This window comes from Erpetoichthys calabaricus, chromosome 10, assembly GCF_900747795.2.
Source record: "Erpetoichthys calabaricus chromosome 10, fErpCal1.3, whole genome shotgun sequence".
NCBI lineage: Eukaryota > Metazoa > Chordata > Cladistia > Polypteriformes > Polypteridae > Erpetoichthys > Erpetoichthys calabaricus.
The window spans coordinates 74,514,836-74,537,129 of record NC_041403.2 but is presented as its reverse complement, the minus strand read 5'-3'; the positions used below and the strand labels follow the sequence as shown (position 1 = coordinate 74,537,129).

The following is a 22,294-nucleotide window of genomic DNA, read 5'->3' as shown; positions in this document are numbered from 1 at the left end:
AGAAGCCAGAGGCATGAACAAGACTTCATATCACTGCACTATTTGCTAGAACTTTTTTCTTTATTATTAACAAGCCATAGTCCTTTTTACTATATCCTAAACTCATTTTTATATATTCCCATGTATTTTATTTAACTTTGAAAACATTTAATTTATAATCATTCTTCTACAAGTATACACGTGCTTTGCTCAGCTCTGACTCATTGCCATTTTTTAGCAGTTTAATTTTTTCATCTTATTGAGAAAATCTTGGCAATTTTAACCTCCCACCTCCTTCCAGTTTTAGATTCTCACCAGTTATCAGTGAGACACCCATTTGTGGCCAAATTAGTAACACTGAGGAATGCATCTGTTGCCAAAGATGAATTTACACTGCCTATAAAAAGTAATCACCCTTGGATGTTTTCACATTTTATGGTAACACAACATTGAATTACAGTGCATTTAATTAGTTTTTTTTTTTGACACTGATCACCAGAAAAATACTTTTTAATGTCAAAGTAATAATAATAATTCTTTACATTTATATGGAGATTTTCTCACTGCTAAAAGTGCTCAGTAATTGCAGGTTAAGGGCCTTGCTCAAGGGCCCAACAGAGCAGAGTCCCTATTGGCATTTACAGGATTCGAACCGGCAACCTTCCGATTATCTATACAAAGTGTTTAAATTAACTACACATATGAAAAAATAATTAATCATGTAAGTAGTCACTCTTTTTAATATATAACACCTAAATAATCACTGGTGGAAGCAATTGGTATTGGAAATCACACATTTACTGTATATACTCGTGGATAAGTTCTCCCACGGATAAGTTGGGACTTGATTTTATCGTATAATTTCTGGTATTTTATAACGTCGGTCATATAAGTCGAATGCGGAAAACTCATGCTATTGGTCCAAGAGATTATGATATACTAATGCCCACCTGACAGAGTAACCACGGAGCACACTGCCTTTTTATTCTATGTGGGTGCAGCAATGCGCTGTATCAGTGCGTGCTCCTGATCTCTTTCTCTCTACTGTGCCTACGTGACCACACGGTAATACCCAAACTATTCCGAAGCAACATTTGCACTGAATTGTGTTTTTTGTATCTCACACCCTTATACACCTTTATCGTAAGAGCATCCCTTATATGAAGCTAGTTTTAAATTAAATGTAGTTGAAGTAGCAAAGGAAATTGGTAACTGCGCTGCTGCAACAAAATTCAATGCATCTGAGAAACTGATGTGAGATTGGAGGAGGCAAGAAGATGTAAAAAAAAAAACTAAATTTAAGAGTCGCCTTTTTGAATGGGTATACAAGTCGGGTCTTGAATTTAATCCTTGATGGAACCGGTAACCAGTGAAGCTGGGAGAGAGACATCATTGAAAAAAGGAGACATGATTGAAAAGGAGACATGATTGAAATGTTTAAAATTATGTAGGGAATTAGCACAGTGGATTGAGATTTAAACATGAACATGAACACGGGGACACACTTTTTAAGGGTAAATGTTGCACAAACTTTAGGAAGTTTTTCTTCACACAAAGAACCACACATGACACATGAAATAAGTACTGTGATAAACAGGACTTTAGGGACCTTCAATACTAGACTTGATGTTATTTTGGAAGAATTAAGTGGACAGGTAAGGCAAGCTTTATTGAGATGAATGACCTGTTGTCATCAAAGTTTTTATCTTCAAATTTTCTAATTAAACAATTTGAAAGCTTCTTATGGGATGAATACTTTTTACAGCATTGTATTTCTGTTAGTTCTGTCTTTTCCATTTACAAATTATGATCCCCTTTTCAGAAATAATACCACAGTGTTGAGTTGTTTAAGAATTTGGTGCTTTTATAAACATAGGTTTTCAGTTTAATTTCAGTTTAATAATAGGACTGTGACAGTCTGAACTTCATGACAACGCCCAAATCTCAGACAACAGCATACACACTTTAACTGTAAATAAAAAAATAATAGAAAGGATCTATTGTATACTAGGATCTATTGTACTGTGCTTTATATGTAAACATTTATATAGCAGAGCTTCTAGAAAAGATGTTTTTTATATATTTATATTGTACTATATTTTTCTTTTCTCCTACATTATGTCATATTGTCAACACACCGGGGTACTGCTGGCCACCTGTGACAGTCAACTTGTATCGACTGTCTCAGATATTTGAATGTATTTATATTCTCAATGCTGTTGAGGAGAACAAACAATATCAACTTTGCAGATAAAAAAGTTTGAATCTAAATAGTATACAGTATACATAACCATAAATTAAGTAGTTTAAGGCTGATGAATCAGTGTGAATAATAAAAAAAGTTCAATTCGGATCCCATTAGCCAGCCAGGAAACCTATTGCCTTTGCCAAGTTTTCTTTGAAACTGTAAATTACCATATATAAAATATACATTACGTTACAGAACTGTGTATGAAACATTTAGGGATTGCTAAGCCAAAGGACAAAAGCAAAAAAAAAAAAAAAAAAAAAAAAAAACAAAGCTGCTTATGTGAACCAGCTGATTTAAAAGATTACTCAAATCTATGAATATCCTTCTAATTGAAATTCCTTTTAAGCAGCAGTAACAATAGTGACCAGATTGATCCCCCATGGTACTGGATATAATATGTTAGACAGCCACTAATAAATATATTCAAATACCTTATGCCATGGTGACTGAGGTCTATATATTGAGTAAGTGACGTTTTCTACAATATTACTGCTCTTCACTCACAAAATAAAATACTGTTAATGTAAATAAAAAGAATTTACTTTACACATGCCAATTAAGAGTTTGGAATGTTTCTTTAAAAACAAAGCCATATGGCATACAGGTACTTTAGTCCTGGGTTTTTCCAAGTTCAGTTACAGGGCTCCAAAGTAGCTGCAGATTTTCATCACAACCAATTTCTTCTTTTAATTGGACTCCTCAACTCATTAAGCAAGCTTTTATTTCCCAGTTTCTATTTTTTCTTGTGGCAATTCAGAAATTAAACTAGTTATGCTAAATAATTTCTAGATGAAGCAACCATTTACTGTGTATGTGTTAAATGTGGATCCATTTTATTTTGCTGTTTAATATTTTCTTCTTTTTTAATGCTCAGGTTAATTAAGTCATTAGTTCCTAAATAAGTACACAGGTTGTTGCACAGGCGTTTCTGCTTCCCTTTAGTATTCAGTGTCAACAACACCTTTGTCTGCTTTGCTCCTCATTAGTTGTCAATATTCAGATACACAGAGAGCAAACTCACCATAAAAAGTGAATAGAAAAGAAAATGACAAAACAGTGTTATGCATCTTCAGGTATGGTTTTTGGAACAATTGTATCAATAGTGACTTTTAATGCTGAAAATATTTTCATGTAGCTTTACAAAAGTTTTTGTTTTAACAGTTACCTGAAGACATTTCTGTAGTAGTTCAGAGGTCCAGTCAGGGCTCCAGGCTGAGAGAACACATAGAGATAGGCCTCCATATCTCCAGAGGTTAGACGACATCCTTTCCTTCCAATTCCTGTGGTATGACTTGTGAATAAATATTTGATGGCCTGTAAATAATTATATCAAGGCAAAATATTACCTGAGTCCAACACTGCTTCATTAACCATTAAAGTCATCATAGAAAACTACATAATAACAGACACATTCACAAAATAGCTGGACCTGGATTAAGTGTTGCAATTCTAATATTACCATATTGAGAATAACTGTATTCACCTTTCATATTGACTGAAATTAGATCCAAATACTCTTTAATTGTTCAAATCTGAATCTGATGAGGCACAATTGACTAGAGGTCTAGTCCCACTCCCATGGGCCAATGGACCCAATGCAATTGCTTGTGCACTGCGGAAACAGGTGGTTGAAACCTGTGTGCAGGCAGAAGCAAGAAATTCCTCCAGAAAAAAAAAACATTTATAATAGAAGTCAGTTCATTCAAAATTATGGGCTTTTCATACATATATATATATATATATATATATATAATTACACATGTTTGTATGGGAGACAACTTCATGGCTCATCCACTGGTAATTGCACTACAAATCACAGGGTGGCACTGTCATATAATGCCTTTTTTCTTCCTTCCTGGCGGACAAACCATGGCTGACATCACTTCCATTTTTATCCTATTGTTAGCTTGGAGTCAGTCTTAACAAAACACTCATTTGAAGAAGACATCTCTGCAATTACAGTTAGGTCCATAAATACATGGACAGAGACAACTTTTTTCTAATTTTGGTTCTGTACATTACCACAATGAATTTTAAATGAAACAACTCAGATGCAGTTGAAGTGCAGACTTTCAGCTTTAATTCAGTGGGGTGAACAAAACGAGTGCATAAAAATGTGAGGCAACTAAAGCATTTTTTTAACACAATCCCTTCATTTCAGGGGATCGGGAGAGGACCATGGGAGAGAACTGTGAATAAACATGTGCATTTTGATAAAGATGTGTTCTCAGTCTGGTGGTGTCTGGGCATGTCTTACAATATATATATATATATATATATATATATATATATATATATATATATATATATATATATATATATATATATACAGTGGAACCTCGGGTCACGACTGTAATTCATTCCAAAACTCTGGACGCAACCCGATTTGGTCGTGACCCAAACTAATTTCCCCCATAGGATTGTATGTAAAAGCAATTAATCTGTTCCAGACCATACGAACTGTATGTAAATATATTTTTTTAAAGATTTTTAAGCACAAAAATAGTTAATAATACCATAGAATGCACCGTGTAATAGTAAACTAAATGTAAAAACATTGAATAACACTGAGAACCTTGAACGGAGAAAACTAACATTGCAAGAGTTCACTCTACAGCCTTACGAACCGCTCACTGTAAACACTTTTTTTAATGAGTTTTAAGCACAGGGAAAAAAATGAAAACACGAAAAATCCTTAATTTATACAAAAACTAACTATAAACAACCAAGAAAACTAACATTGTAAGAGTTCACACTACAGCCTTATGATCCGCTGTGAAAAACCTTGAACAACAGAGAAAACTAACCTTGCATGAGTCGAGTTCTGGCATGAAGGAAGTGAGGAGGAAGCTGGGTGGAGAGGAGGTTACAGTTTTGAGGGAGAGTCCCTCTGGGCGATGGAGGGATGTTCTCCTTCAGGTGTTTTCTCTCATGCTGATTTCTTGGGTTTCTGGTGTTTTTAGCTGTTTAGCTGGTGGATCAGACTTCGCGAAATAGCGGTCTAATGTGACTTGCCTTTTCCTACGCATCAAAATTTTTCGGAAATGTGAGATGACATGGTTGTTTATCATGTTTATCACTCTGTTCACAACCGCTTTGTCAGGGTGGTTCTTCTCGAAAAAATCCTGGCACTCATTCCATTTTTCCTTTTATTGCATCACTATTTATAACCGCCCTTTCTTCTTCTTCCCCTGAGGACTGCTCCTCGGTGAGCAACTTATGCTGCTCCTGCTGGAGTTCAGTGAGTTCCTCCATCATCAGTTCCTCCTTGTGATCCAGGACCAGCTCCTCGATGTCCTCATTGTCCACTTCAAGACCCATGCTCTTGCCCATGGACACAATCTTATCCACAACAGGAGGCTTAAATCTTTCTAAATCCTTGGCACATACAAACTGGAAGGGAAACTGGCTTGTTTGTCACCTGAGTGTGTGGTCGTGAACAGATGCAAAAGTTTGGCGAACTTTTTGGTCGTAACCTGATTTGTATATGTTCCGAGACGTTCGTGACCCGAGGTTCCACTGTATATATATTGTGACGGATGGCCGGGGCCCATGCCCGGCCGGGACGCCCCTTTGGCAGTGAATCCAGGGAAGCTGCCACGGGAGGCTCATTATGTTCCCCGTGACACTTGATGGCAGCCCCCCTGGGTGGTATTGGGGCCACAATCGTGCAACACCAGAGCTCATGCTTTTTTGGCTCTGTGGCCACCACCAGGGGGTCTGAACGACTTAACGAGCCTGTCTGGGCTGTGATGCAGCCACACCCAGAAGTGCAGCCTAATTACCACCTGAAGTACTTCCGGGTGGGCTATAAGAGGAGCCTGCAGCCACCACTCAAGGAGCCAGAGTCGGGAGGAGGGAGACAAAGCTGCCGAGAGGAGTGGAGGAAAGGAAGAGTGTTTTTCTGGTGGTGTTTTGTGTGGTGTGTCTTTTGGGACTGTATTGTGCCTGTGGGACACGGGGAAGACGTGCCCTACAGGTGAAGAAAATAAAAAGTTTATTTATTTTACGTGTGCCTCACGGTGTCAGTCTGTGTCGGGGGCGCTGCAGTGGCTCCTGAGCCTATGTGGGTGGTTCTTCCGTCACACCCAGAAGTGCAGCTGGAAACGAGCAATCAAGCACCTGGAGCATTTCCGGGTGTCTTATAAAAGGAGCCAGCAGCCACTACTCTGGGAGCCAGAGTTGGGAGGAGGGAGATGATATATATAGTTTTATTGTCAAATAATGCAAAGTGTACACGACATGTGTTTTACCCTAATTCTGGGCTCATCAGGCGTACACACTCACTGCATTCCCTCTTGGGAATCAAACCTTGGACGTCAGTGCTAGAGGCGAAGCCTCTAACGTTGTGCCACGGCGTGTGGTTCGTTCATTTGACAGCATGTAGAATATATTATATATATATATATATATATATATATATATATATATATATATATATATATATATATATATATACTAGGGGGCTTTGCCCCCTGCTCGCTTTGCTCGCCAACCCCTATGTTTGGTTAATTGGATATATCATTTTACATTTTTTTTTTGGAATTGTTTCAATTTCATTATTTTCACTTTTACTTTAAAGCTTCATTAAAAACAATATTTTTTGGAGACACATTGTGACAACGCAACGTATAACTGCTCGTGAGTGAATATTGTTTCTGTTTCTGTAATAAATAATCCGTGTTTTTCTGTTTGTCCCTGTGATTTATTGATTGTCATAGCAAAAGCTATTCTCATGGTAAACTGTAAACATTTTACTACGAATGAAATATCACAATCTCCTTTGGTGTGTAATGTTATTCGCGGAATATATACATCACCTTTCTTTTTGCCTGTTAAAAGTTGCATCGCTTCTCCGAGATCATCAATATACACCCGACCGAATTGAGTACTCTTTGAAATTTAACTTGTCGTTCCTTTAACTGTTGTGGGACCACAGATTCTCATAGCATATGGTCCATTATTGTGTAAATCCACGTTTTGTCCATTGAATGATGCAAATGCGAAAAGACTTTGTTGTCTACTCTTTGTTTCAGACCTCAATTTGTCCTGGTATTTTTTCAATTACACCTAGTTCTGATGATTAATCACCTTTTGTTTGCGGTAATGCAATCGTTTCTATCTTTTCTTTGATACTGTAGTGACTGACATGATAAAGTGTCACAAAAGTTTTACTTGAACAATCGCTGACTTCCTAACCCCAAACACAACTATCTAGCACCCTCTCCAACGCCCCCCCCCCACCGCCTCAAATCAATACCCCGCTATCAGTCCTCCGTGCTGTACTCCGCCTTCCCTCAATCGGACCTAACAGTCACTTAAAACCAATAAGCCCTCAACCTGGCTGGGACGCTACAATACTTTTGAATTTCACTGCTTTCATATTCTGTACCTTTGTCTGCATGTGTACCGCGCCATCGTTTGTTTGAGCTTTTCAAATTCCACTGCTTTCATAATCTCTTATCTGCCTTTCTTTCTCTCCAATGCCTTTGGGTCTCTATTCTCCGTATTGTCCTTATACGCTTTATATGCGCTGAGAGCACATGATTTGTGTGTACTATGTGCTTTTACACGATTGATTTTTTTCCGATGGGTGTGCTCTTATATATTCCATACTATCTTTGTGGACCTTTTCAGACCCCGTAGTGTCTTACGTTTGACTCTGGGGTGCAGTGCAAAATCCTCCTTTCTGTGTGGCTATGTCGTTAGTCGTTAGCTATGGGCGCGTTGTTTATCCAGGCGGGCTCGTGTTTGTATATCCGTCAGTCGAGCTCGTTCGTTTTGAACCCGTGCCTGCTTTGCTTCCGCAGTTTCAGACGCACGTTGTAGGCGCCTGCATTTATTGATCTTATCCAGGTGGGCTCGTGTGTGTATCGTTGAGCTGTATTGTGTTTGAATTTGGTGTAAAGCGTTCAGCGGTTTGTACAATCCCAAGCAGCACATTATTCCTAACTTCACTCCGCAGTAGTGCCACTCACAATATGGCGGTGACACCTGCTGCTATTTCCATTAGTTGAGCTGTATGCGCCTGCGCAGTACGTCTCATGGTCCCATCGCCGTGTACCTGCGTCCATGCCATCCGATTTACCATTCTCGGTTAGTAATATGGATATATATATATATATATATATATATATATATATATATATATATATATATATACTGTATATACATATATACAGGGGTGGGCAAAAGTAGGTTTATAGTTGTGAGGTTATGAAACATATACATCTTTTAGGTAATTTGAGCACTTATGAGATTGTACCTAAGTGCACTGTGCCACTGTAACATTCTTTTGAGTTAATAAAGTTAATAAAGCTATTGAGTTAATAAAGCTATTGTAATAAACATAAGCTACATAACTTTGTCCATACGAACAACTGTAAACCTACTTTTGCCAACCCATATACTGTATAATATATATATATATATATATATATATATATATATATATATATATATATATATATATATATATATTATAATAAAAAAATCCTGAGACAAGACAAGACTTTTTAGCCTGGGACGAGATATGACTTTTTCAAAGAGATACTTTCATGTCCCGCAAGACGAGACTTTGTGCCAAGAGATTTAACCATGCCCAGGGTCAGAAATAAAAGAGAGAGAGTAGATGACAAAGTAGAACGTCATAAAGAATTCAAAAACGTTGGTGTGATACACATGCAGAGCAGGTTACAGATAATGAAAGTACTAAAATTCGAAAGTCTCAAAAAAATGATAGTAAAGATTGCATTAGCGAAAACAAACAGAAATTATTACTCGGTGAAATAACAGAACAGCAAAACTGGATCAAATATCCATCCATCCATCCATTTTCCAACCCGCTGAATCCGAACACAGGGTCACGGGTGTCTGCTGGAGCCAATGAAATATATTGTTCGGATTTAAACTTTAAGTTGGGGACTTGTAGAACATCTAATTTGTGTTGCCATTATGGAAAAGTAGTGTTTCTTCCCAGTGAAGAGGCGTATTGAAAGATTTGTTGTTTGGTGAAACTGAAATCCATATACGCGAGCATTAGAGACGCAAAGCGGCTGGCTCATAGCGCAGGATGGCGAGCGAAGCCCCCTAGTATATATATATATATATATATATATATATATATATATATATATATATATATATACTAGCCAACCCGCGGCGTACCATACACCGCATAATCAGGCTGGGTTTTTAATGATTTTTAAGCACAGGGAAAAAATTAACATTTGAAAAATCCGGAGGAGAGGGGAAGGACACCCTATACGCCCCATCCGTCATGCTAGTCTGCTGATTTCTCGTTCAGTAACCTGTGAGTAGTGATGGGCGGGGTGAAGCCTCGCGAAGCATCAACACGTTTGAAGCAATTGTGTCGGAAATCGTATCGAAGCTTCAAAGCATTTGACACTCACCTCTCTAGTGACACCTCCTGGCCATTTTCATTAACGTTACAGAAACTTATGATACACTTGAATGACGTCTGTTAAAACTCGTATTGCTTTTATTTTTTCGCAGCTACAGACTGACAACGAAGAGAAGGGTTCGTCAGCAGCTTCTAGTGTGTGATGTGTAAAAAATATAAATATAATTTCTTTAACTGCCTTGTGGCGCTGTAGTAGTACAGCTGCTTTGCAGTAAGGAGACAGTGGAAGATTGTGGGTTCGCTTCCTGGTTCCTCCCTGTGTGGATAGTAAATTATCCATGACAAACAAACTGTTTTACACGCTGCAAACCAACCCGTGGCGTAGTATACGCCGCTTTTTCAATGTTTTTTAAGCAGAGGGAAAAAAATGAACATTTGCAAAATCCGTAACGCTGCTTTCAGTAAGTACAGTGCACATGCGTTTAGTTTGTTGGTGACTTTTTGCCAGCTGTCTTTCCTGGTTTGGGCTGTTTTTGCAGTGTTACTGCTTGTGCATATTAAATCTTGAATTCCTTTGAGTAACTAATTAACTAACTAACACCCACCCACTCAGCTTGTGTGAAAAAAATGCGCCAGTTCTTTCATCATTTTGTTGCAGCAATATACATTGTGTTTTCACTCAGCGCGGAGGTGCGCATTCATCTCGGATTATTACATCCAGCTAATCTGCTACACGACTGCGTTTGAAAAACCGATTTATCCCTGATGAGTTTCACCGGCATTAATGATTAGGAATCTGGTTGGAACAAAACCCTGCAGCCACAGGGGTTCACCAGGACCGAGTTTGGGAAACACTGCTGAACAGAGACGAAACCGACTCAGGTGAGGAGTGGGGGCGGGCAAAGTAGTTGTAGCTATTGATTATTCAGTGTTGTTTGCCTGGGTGTCTGATCTGCGTTGACTGACATGGCTATTTTCTGCGTATCCCATGATTGTCTTCCGGCAGTGTGAATGCCTCGAAAGATAGGGCGTCCTTGTGTGGTGAGTTGTTGCACTTTGTAGAGAGCGAGGGTAGACGCGGTCCGTGAAAAAAGGAGTGTTGGTGGCGCGGATGCGAATCGCTTTATGCAGCGTGTAAAACAGTTTGCGATGGAGAACGCAGTTGTACGTCGTAACCGAAAGGAATCTGTGGCTCTGAGGTGCATGTGGATCGTAGTAGGGAGGAACTCGACTAACATGGTGATTGGTGAGTTTTTGCGTCCGACTTGGTGGTCGTGGCTCTTGCCAACTCACGGCGTATCATATGTCTCATAATTATGTATTGATGGGTGAACACTTTCTGAACGACACAGTTGTCCAAACAGAAGTGAAAGTAAAATCGAGCCTGGTGCGTTCTTTAACTGCATTCTCTGTCTTGTAGCGCAGTGGTAGTGTTGCTGCTTTACAGTAAGAAGACTGTGGAAGATTTTGGGTTCGTTTGGGCTGCATTTGCAGTGTTACTGCCTGTGCATATTAAATCTTGAAATCCTTCGAGTAACAAATTAACTAACACCCACACACACACAGCTTGTGTGAAAAAATGCGCCCGTACTTTCATCATTTTGTTGCAGTCTATCAAAGACTTGCTGCCCCCAACTCAAGGTGGCTCAGAGGTCCATGTGTAGCGTACAACAGATGAACATAAATGACGCTGTTTTTTCCGAGGCGTCGCGTCCCAGTTAGTGGGCGTGGCTCTGCGAGTTGTCGTTGTATCCAATGGTCATAGAGTTGGTGGGCGAGGCTCTTTCCTACTTGTCGGCAGCTTAGTGAATCCACGCCTCTTCCTGCGTGCTTTCATGGGTGTCTTGTTTTGGTGTGCGTGCTTTCATGGGTGTCTTCCCCCTTTGGCGGCGACTTTGTGAATTATATATATATATATATATATATATATATATATATATATATATATATATATATTGTCACAGGTGGATGGGGGGATGACCTGGAGGACCAGAGGAGGGCTTACGCCTCCCCCAGATCACATGGGGTGACTGCCCTGGTGGCTATGGGGACCACGGGTACAGAGCTTTGAAGCTCAACCCTGTAGGGGCCTGTGGTCACCGCCAGGTGGCACCCCAATGCCTATGAAGCCCTGGACCTCAGCAGTCTGCCACACCCGGAAGTGCTGGGGGGACGAGGATCGGGGACACCCGGAGTGCTTCTGGGTGCGCAGCCAGCACTTCCGCCACACTGGGGAGTGCCGGTGGAAGAATGTCAGGAGGCACCTGGAGCACATCCGGGTGATTATAAAAGGGGCCGCCTCCCTTTGTTAGCTGGAGTCGGGAGGGCAAGAGACAAGGTCTTGGAGGAGGCAAGGAGGCGGACTGAAGAGAAAGAGGCATAGTGTGAGAAAGGCCTGGACTTTTGGGGACTTTGAGGTTGTGTTGCACTTACTGTAAATATGAGTATGGAAAATAAACATGTGTTGGGTGAACCATCGCTGTCCGCCTGTCTGTGTCCGGGCTGCTTTCCACAATATATATATAATATATATAGATACAGTATATACACAGCCCAAAGCCATGACAACTGAAAATATTTGACAAAAATTAATGAAAAGCTGCGATTCATGCAGCCAAAAAGTTGATTTTGGACTTGGGGTTTCAAGACAAGGATGATCAGTTACCTGCTAAAAAATCAACTTTCCGTGACTTCTCAGAACAGGCAGATGAAACTGCAGAGTTGTAGCACTTGACACACAAGATGTCAGCAAAAAAGGACCTGGTAGCAGACTACAGCAAACAAAAGGCAGGCCATACAACAATCTTTGTGGAGAGAAGACTACTAAGGGAGGTCAACAGCTTTAAATATATAGCAGCCACCCTTACTGTTGAACTAAAGTGGTCAAAACTCTTCTCAGATGCCATTCATGAAAGCTCAAAAACAACTTTACTTAACCAGATGTCTGACTAAAGCCTGGATGACTCTAGCATACTTTGCTTCAGAAAGGCAAACAGTACTATTAAACACCTCATCTGTCATGGAAACTGGAACCTGACAATCAGCACTCACATCACAAATTCAAGGACAGTTTTTATCCATAAGACTATAAAGCTACTTAACACTCACTTTTGCTAACAACTGCATGAATGCTTCTTGCATATAATATCTTATGTTGCATTTAATGCATGATGTTATATTAATTGTCGTTAGTTTTCCCATGATGTTACTTGTCTGTAGGAGATAATGCAACTACAAAAAGATTTACATTGTACTATTTTTACTATAACACTTCCCGCCGATGCTAGTCATAAGCCTGGATGTAGAAGGAGGAATGTTGGGCACAGGGCTAGCACCCCGGTCCCATAAAATCCTATAACCTCTACAGAAACAGCAAGTGAATGTCAACAAGAAGATTGGCACAAGGGAAAAGACAATGAACAAGATTCTGCAAAGAGGGACACTAATGAAAGCTGAAAGGAAATTAGTATCCCAATGTGCCGGATTCTGAGTGCCAAAATTAAAAAAAAGATCGGAACGTGGAACATGTGGACATTATATAAGAGTGGAAACATGTTACTTCTACTGAGGTAACTTAAGGAATACCAGCTCAGTATCTTGGGAATTAGTGAGATACAATGGAGTGGAAGCAGAGAACTGAATAACAATGGCAAAATGATTTCCTGCTTAGGTCATGAAGAGAAACACACCTGAGGAGTTAGCATGGTACTAGACAAAGAGGTTACCACAGAGCTTATGGTTTGGAAGCCAGACAACAAATGCATCATCACAGCCTTCTTCTGGTCAAGGCATTGGAAATTCACCATCATCCAAGTGTACACACCAGCTGAAGAGGCAAATGATGCTGAAAAAGATGAATTTTACGAGCAGCTGCAGGACACATTCAACAATATTCCCATCCATGACGTGAAACTGTTAATGGGTAAATTGAATATGCAGATTAACATCAGCAGGCACGGTATGGAGAATATTGTTCGACCTTTTGGATCAGCGCAGAAGACCAGTGGCAATGGGTAACACCATCTATAATACTTCCAGCACAAAGCCATCCATCAGCAGAGCAAAAAACATCATCAAGGACAGCTCCCACCCTGGCTCTGATCTGTTTGACCTGCTGCCCTCTGGGAAGCACTGCAGGTGCATCACAACAAGGACAAACAGACTCAAGAACAGTTTTTTCCTAAAAGCCATAACCATTCTAAACTCACACAAGCACTGACTACACAGCCTAACCCCTCAACCCCTGGACTTCCTTCTATCCATCAACTGTGCAATATCCAATATCTAAATGGTACTGAATAATAACTGTGTAATATCTGTATACTGTAAAATATCATTACTCTCAGGGTCCAACATCCACTACTCACTGCACATGATCATCATTATTTTGCAATATTTAAATTATGTGCAATAACCCAATAGTGCAATAGTTATTTATTCTTTCCAGTATTTAAATAATGTGCAATAACTCGATTTAGTTATTATTCTTTCCATTTGTATATAGCGTTGCAGAACTTTTTTTGCAACTTTTTGCACCATTTGTTTATTTGTTTGTTGTGTTCTACATATATGTCTGCATTGAAGGAGCTGCTTTTAATCTCATTGTACATGTGTATAGTGACAATAAAAGGCATTCTATTCTATTCTAAGAAGACCTGGAGATCACCTGTTGACACTAGGCGGAGTGGTGGCTCTGAGGCTAGGGATCTGCACTGGCAATCGGAAGGTTGCCGGTTCAAATCCCGTAAATGCCAAAAAGGGACTCTGCTCTGTTGGGCCCTTGAGCAAGACCCTTAACCTGCAATTGCTGAGCGCTTTGAGTAGTGAGAAAAGCGCTATATAAATGCAAAAAATTATTAAATTATTATTACTACCAACAATCAAATTGACTACATTTGCATCAGCCAACATTGGAGATCGACTCTACTTAATGTCAGAGCGTTCAGAGACACATATGTGGGCTCAGACCACCACTTTCTACAAAATGAAGTGAAGTTGCATTTAAAGAAGCTCATCAAACAGGAGAAGATCATACCCTAGGTAAGTGATAAGCTGAAGGGACCAGCCATGTCTCAGCAATACCAGATAACACTATGGACATAGATTCCACCAGTTACAAGATTTGGAAGACCAGCGGAAAAACTTCCTGGAGACAGTGACAGAAACTTAAGAAAGAACAATTTGGAGTAGAAGAGGATCAGAGGGTAACCAACGTGGAAGCTTACTGATGAAAGGAATGGCAAAGAGAAACAGAGACAGTGCAAGAACAGCAGAAGAGAAGGCAAAACGTGTCAGAGAATATCAGGATTTGGGTTGACATGTGAAACAGAGCTGCTGTGCCAATAAGAAAGTCTGGCTAAACAAGTAAGGCACCAAGGCGGAAGAAGCAGCTTATACCGTATTGTACGGAACTAACAGGAACAAACAGTAACTTAAATGTGGCAGTGAAAGACAAGTCAGGAAAGATTCTAGTCACACCAGAGGAGCAATATCAGTGCTGGATGGAGCACTTCCAAGAAACACTGAATCAACTAACCCCAGCAGCCCTATACACTTCGAGTGGGACTGGATGAAATCACAGCAGAGATGCTTAAATATGGTGGAAACAATCTAGTAACTGAGCAGACAAATCTGATTAACCACTGTTGGCAAGAACAAAAGGTGCCACAGACATGGCAGAATGGAGCAATAATGAAGTTACCAAAAACAGGAGACTTGTCAAACTGTAACAACTGGCGTAGCATCATGCTGCTGTGTGTTCCTGGCAAGGTGTTTTGCACTGTGCTTCTGAATAAGCTGTATACAGCTGTGGACACAGTACTATGGGAAGAATGTGCTGTTTTTTGTAGCAGTTGCTGCTGCATAGAACAGATTGTCATTCTCAGAAATATCATCAAACAGTGCATTAAACATCAAAGCCCACTAGGTCTGAATTTTATTGACTTCAAGAAGGCATTTGATAGCGTTCACAGAAAGTCCCTCTGGAACATCTCCTGGTCTTACAGCCAGAGCTACGTCAACATCTTCAGAAGCCTGCATGCAAACTCTCGTTGCAACGTTAAGACAGAAACAGGAAGAATTGACTTTTTTAACATCATCACTGGTGTGGGACAATGGTGTATCCTGTCCCCTTTTCTCTTCTTGTCTATTTTGTTCTTAAGGACACAACAAGTGGGCCCAGCCGAGGTATACCATATGTGGACCACCAGGGGGCGCATCAACTGCCCCAACCCCAACACAGACAGACGTGGGACACAAGTTCAGCAACACGTTTTTATTTTTCTTTTTTTCCACAGTCACAAGCACAAAACACACTTTACTTCTTCTCCTTTCTTTCTCTCTTTCTCTTTGCCTCCACCCCTTCTCCAACAAGCTTTGTCTACCTTCTCCCGACTCTGGCTCCCAGAGTAGCAGTTGCTGGCTCCTTGACCTTCTTCCAGCAGCACTTCTGGGTGTGGCGGAAGTGGTCCAAACAAGGGCTCAGCAAACATCCAGGCACCCTGTAGCAGTGGCCACAGGCCCCAGTAGGGTTGAGCTTTAATGCTCCAAACCCGTGGCCCCACTGCAAGCCAGAGAAAAAAAAAACAGTGAAGGTGGATAGTACTGAAAAATCAGACCATAATGGCCATCCAGGTTAACCACACAGAAATCGAAACATTGGACCACTCACATATCTAGGCAGCACAGTAAGCAATGACATTGATGTTAACTATAGAATCAGCAAAGCGCGCTCCATTGACATGAAACTCCAGCTCTACAACAGCACTGTTCTACCAACAGCCATCTATGCAGTGAAACATGGAAGAATAAAGTCAGAACTCATAAGAAGCTGAATGTGTTCCACCAGAGATGTCTGAGACAAGTCTCGAAGATAAGCTGGCGTGACCACATTACCAATAAAGAGGTCTGGAGAAGGTCAAAGGCATGTCCACTGTCTCAACGGCAAATGAGGCTGGCTGGTCACATCCTGTGTCTCCCTGAATGTCGCCATTTAAAGACAGTCATGAAATGGATGCCACCGGAAGGGATGCAGAAAGGAGGAAGGACAATACTCACGTGGGATAGAACATTCCACGATGACCTGAAACAAATAAACATCACCTGGCAAAAGGAGCAGCAGCTGAAGGAGCAGCAGCCAATCAAAAAAGGTGATGCCAAATTGCTGCCCAATGTACCCAAAGGCACAGAAGGACCAAAGTACTAAGTAAGTATTTGTACTATGTACACATGACCTTTGTCTTAAGTGTTTAATACATTTCTATTGTGAAGTGTTTATTATGGAGAAACTACTGTATGCCCAGTTCTGGAGCAACTTTGGTTACTGCAGGTAACATAGTGATGGAACCAGCAAATGGCCTGGACCATACTTGTTTTGTGAAAAATGTCAGGAATCCAGATGCTTTCCTTCTTTTCTTCTTTTAAAATGTGAGTACTCATAAAGTCAAGATCTATCATGACAAGGTAAATGACCACATTCATATAAAGAAAACAGAAATTTTAGCTTAACTTGTAAATGTATATGTTGCAAAAATCAAATCATCCACTACAGTTTTCACCATGTGGATACAGATGGATAGAATTCTATAGCACTTCAACAGAATATACAGTATTAAACTATGTCGAAATATAAACTAAAAGGCAACCTCCTTAACCTTCAAGTATACTTTCATACAAAGATGTATAGATATAAGTATTTAAATTGCTTCTTATTTAGTAGATCATATTGTTTAGCCCTTGGCATATCTTAATTGTCCTTGTGCCATTGTATAAGTTTTCTAGTTTAGTAATGCTATTATAATGACAAACTATCCTGAATTGGACTACATAATCAAAAAGGTTTCAGAAAAGCATTACATAATTGTATTATTTCTTTTCTCTTTCATTTTGTAGGTAGCAAAGCAAAGTAATTTGTGTGTAGGCAGAACTGTTTAGCATTCAAAAGAACACACTGCAACAGCCATAAATCCAAAGGTTATTAAATACTCAAGTTCATTTACTGAATACCAGTACGTGCTCTGTATTAATCACTCTACACGGTAATGTCCCTTATGTAATTCATTTCTTTAAATATAGAATAGGTTTTGAACATCTACCTTACCTTAAAATCATTAATGCTCAGCATTAACTCAGGAAGCCTGGGCAACTGAAAAAAGAAGAAGTAGCTGGACTTCTTCAGTTGGGAAGGATGGTGTAGAGTATAATCTATTAACAAAGAAAGGCATTATTCATATCTGTAATAAGTTTAAAAGTCAGATTGTACAGATACAAAACAAACCTTTTTATTTTTACAGTCTTCATTAGATTTCACTCATGTTTTACAAACACAAAAATACAGTAGATGTCTTTAAAATAATGTTAAAAAATCATTATCCTTTCCTCAAAGCAAAAATGAGTTCACCAAGTATGCACTTTAAATGATTCAATGAAGAATTTATTCTAGTTTTAGGACAGGAAAGGCAGAGACAATGCCGTGCATATATAGGATATGCAAGTAAAAAAAAGGAGTGAATAGTCACCAGAAGAAAAGCCTTGCAGACTTGAGGAGAATGTGCAAAATCCATCTAGACAGTGATCAGGTGCACAATTCACACCCAGTCAGCTGGAGCTGTCCAAGTGGGCAAAACATCTTGTGTTGTTTTGTACATTTTACACATAAATAATAAATCATAAAAGAATAGCAACAAAATACAATAAGTGCGTTTATTTATTTCAGCATACAGATTGTACAGGTGATTCTTGTGCTTGGATTTCAACTGAGCATTTTAGACCTACGTGAGAGACAGACCCATGTGACTGTCCTCTCTGTTTCACTGCTGCTTCACTGTGTGCATGTAATTTCAACACATCAATTTCATTTTCTTAGTATTCCATGACTGTGTCTTTGTTCACACATCCATCTACGACAAGGCAGTTCAAGGTTAAATTCCAGGGACAGCATGTTGTGGGAAATAGGGCTCATGTGCTGCCATAGAGTGTGTGTCACTTATGTTTCCATTTCTGTTGAGAAGTTTATTTCCGTTGTGAGTTTTGGTTGATATCATGCTCTCACTTTTTAATGTTAATTTTGTGCTTTCGCCCTTCATTAATTTCATGCTATCATTTTTAATTGTTAATTTCACATTCTCACATTTTAATGTTCATTTTACATTCTGAATTTTTAATGTTAATTTATGCTATCTCTTTTTTTTAGCTTTTTGTGTTATACCCTTGGGAGCCACTGTTATCAGAGTGTATGTATTTGAAAGCCTTCCACTGCTTGCTTACCTCAACCCATAAAATATTCACCATCTCTTGAATGTTCCTGGGTAAATCCCATTTTGAGTGGAAAGCATTTCATTGACACAGGAACCTCTTGCTTGTGTGTGTGCGAGACAGAGTGTAACAGTAGACAGAGATAGCAGCAAAAATAGCTCTCCAAACAAAATTAAAAACAAAGACAGTCAAAATTATAATCAAAAAAGTTACATGAAGCTGTGAAAGTAAAAAGAGCTTAAGAAAAATTCAAAAAATGAAGACTACAAACTAAAGACAAAACTAGAAATACACACTAGGACTGAAATAATTCCACTAACTATCTTAAATCATGACAAATGCATGTAAGTTTAAATATCCTTGACAGGCAAACAATTAGAATTGCAATGCAACAGCAAACTGGAAATGTGACCAACAGAGAGGCCTCCAAACAATCGTAAACCATATGTCAAGGAACAGCTGGTGGGTGATACACCAAAGTGAAACAGAGAATCTAAGTACTCTTAAAAAAAAGAGCAGGAAAACAGCCTCCACCAGGAACAGAACTCATACGAAAAACCATACATTTGGGTTTAGAATGATACAATACCATAGACTCACTCAGCTTGAAGTGTGTTCACTTTGAGAACAATTTGTTGGCACAACAATCTCAAAGATTTTCCTCAGAAACAAAAGCCCTGGAAACAACTCAGGAATTGCAGACACAGCCTATTTGGCCAGTTTAATTAAATCTATTAATTGTTCAGCTATTTGAAATAACTGTTACTATCAACAATAACTAGAGCATCACTATCTTCTTAGAATAAAAATGTTGTTTTGTTTCTTGAGAATTTTGACTGACTAAGACTACCATGTTGATGCATGATTAATCTAGCTCAGCTGCCATATTCATTTGTTTTTTTTGCATCCATGACTACAGTAGAGACGAAAGATGACCTCATACAAATATGGTAAACAGTTGTAACTTAAAAATGGTTAGTAAAGAAAGAGTTCTTATATGCAAGATAGACAATGGGAAGACACAGAGACATAAATATGCAGTCAAAAATAGAAACTAAGAAACAGTGAAAAGCACGGGCAAAATTCAGCCGTAAGATTGTCATTTGATAGAGGAAAAAACAAAAATAAAGAGTTAGTGGAAAGAATCCTAATTCAAAATAGAGCACTTTCAAAACATACTGTAAGAAGATTAGAATTTAGAGACTGAACTACAAACAGGTAAAATTAACCCAAGAACTATAAATACAGGTAGTCATCGACTTACGTCCATGTTAACTGGAGACCAGTCATAAATTGATCTGGACATAAGACAGATCGGTATTTATATTTTAACCTCACCGTATGTATAGTACTGTATAATAAGTCCCTTAAGTCATATTGTTTGTTTATATCATTTTTATCATCATTATTTAGGCCACTGTAGATTTTCTAGCTTTTTTTTGTACATTTTTTTTTTTGTTTTATTAGTTGGTGTTGGTATTACTGTTGCTCAAATGGGTGCTGTACCTTTAATAGCTTCACAAATTCTTTCTTTGTCTGTGTAATGCTATTTCATCAGTGTGAGCCTCTCCCAGTGTTCACTGTGTTAACCGTGATAGCAGGAGTTGTCCTGGCAGAGTATAAGCACTCACATGTTTTCTATTTTAACATTACAATCTGTTAATAATAAACATTAACAGATAAAGAAGTTCACTGTGGTTTCATTACCCCTTCATGGCAGTTTGCATGAAGCGGCACATCAACGCAGAAGCTTCAGAGGTTAACCGGATTCAATGTGCAGAAATACAGTGAGTACAGTAAACACCGGTTACAATGGGATAACTTAAAGTCACATGTAATCGCATTCCCTTTCTTTCACCCTCATATGACTTGATCACATACACATGTAGCTAAACGTAGTCTAAACAACTGCAGGTAATAAACGGAGATCGAGATGAATGAGTCATGGCAAACAGAGCTGGCATGGCAAAAACTGTTGTTTGCCTGTGAGAAGCAGTAGTGGTTGTAAACCGAATGGTCATAAGGTACATAGGTTGAAAATCATTACCTTGGATTTGACCCATACTACATTAAATCTGGTTGACTCCTAACACATTACTGCTAGGGTGAGAAATTACCAAGAATGTTTTGGGCAATTAAATAATGTCTTCTTCATAACCAAATTCTGTTAAAGGGATCTGAGTAATTATACTCTGGCTCTTGCATGGAAATTAACAAGGTATATTTTTATATCTTAACAGTAAAAAACATAACATTGTGTAGAATGCTGGTAACAGCTCCAAGCAGAAAGTGAACAGGATGGTACAATGCACTCTACTTAGTCATTCTAATCCAGGTAAATTTAATTGCAACATCCAAACACTTTTGGCACTATGCTGCAGTAAAGGAATGTTTTAGAACAAACACGAAACTCAGATATTCTTTCTATTTTCCAAAAATCGTCATATCAAAAATTGAAGTACAGTGATCCCTCGCTATATCGCGCTTCGCCTTTCGCGGCTTCACTCCATCGCGGATTTTATATGTAAGCATATTTAAATATATATCGCGGATTTTTTGCTGGTTCGTGGATTTCTGCGGACAATGGGTCTTTTAATTTCTGGTACATGCTTCCTCAGTTGGTTTGCCCAGTTGATTTCATACAAGGGACGCTATTGGCAGATGGCTGAGAAGCTACCCAACGTACTTTCTCTGTCTCTCTTGCACTGACTTTCTCTGATCCTGACATAGGGGGATTGAGCAGGGGGGCTGTTCGCACACCTAGACAATACGGACGCTCATCTAAAAATGCTGAAAGATTATCTTCACGTTGCTATCTTTTGTGCAGCTGCTTCCTGAAACGACATGCTGCACGGTGCTTCGCATACTTAAAAGCTCGAAGGGCACGTATTGATTTTTGACTGAAAAACAAACTCTGTCTCTCTCTATCTCTTTCTCTCTCTCTCTCTCTATCTCTCTCTCTCTCTCCCTGCTCCTGACGGAGGGGGTGTGAGCTGCCGCCTTCAACAGCTTTGTGCCGCGGTGCTTCGCATACTTAAAAGCCAAACAGCCCTATTGATTTGTTTGCTAGAGATTGTTTTCTCTATCTATGTGACATTCTGTGCTCCTGACACGCACTCCTTTGAAGAGGAAGATATGTTTGCATTCTTTTAATTGTGAGATGGAACTGTCATCTCTGTCTTGTCATGGAGCACAGTTTAAACTTTTGAAAAAGAGACAAATGTTTGTTTGCAGTGTTTGAATAACGTTCCTGTCTCTCTACAACCTCCTGTGTTTCTGCGCAAATCTGTGACCCAAGCATGACAATATAAAAATAACCATATAAACATATGGTTTCTACTTCGCGGATTTTCTTATTTCGCGGGTGGCTCTGGAACGCAACCCCCGCGATGGAGGAGGGATTACTGTAAAACAAATTGGGTCTGACTAAAAATGAAGAATATTCTTTG

The 22,294-nt window shown here is 39.3% G+C and overlaps 1 protein-coding gene across 2 annotated transcripts in view; it reads right to left on the bottom strand.

Annotated features, from left to right (window-relative positions):
• ephx4 (epoxide hydrolase 4) overlaps positions 1 to 22,294 on the bottom strand; it is a 64,206-nt gene that overhangs the window by 17,351 nt on the left and 24,561 nt on the right. For both annotated transcript variants that reach the window (XM_028811436.2, XM_028811435.2), the window contains exons 5-6: positions 17,692 to 17,795; positions 3,396 to 3,544 (exon numbers count right to left, since the gene is read on the bottom strand). In XM_028811436.2, the coding sequence (XP_028667269.2) occupies positions 3,396 to 3,544; positions 17,692 to 17,795 (253 nt within the window). The remainder of the gene's footprint in view (positions 1 to 3,395; positions 3,545 to 17,691; positions 17,796 to 22,294) is intronic.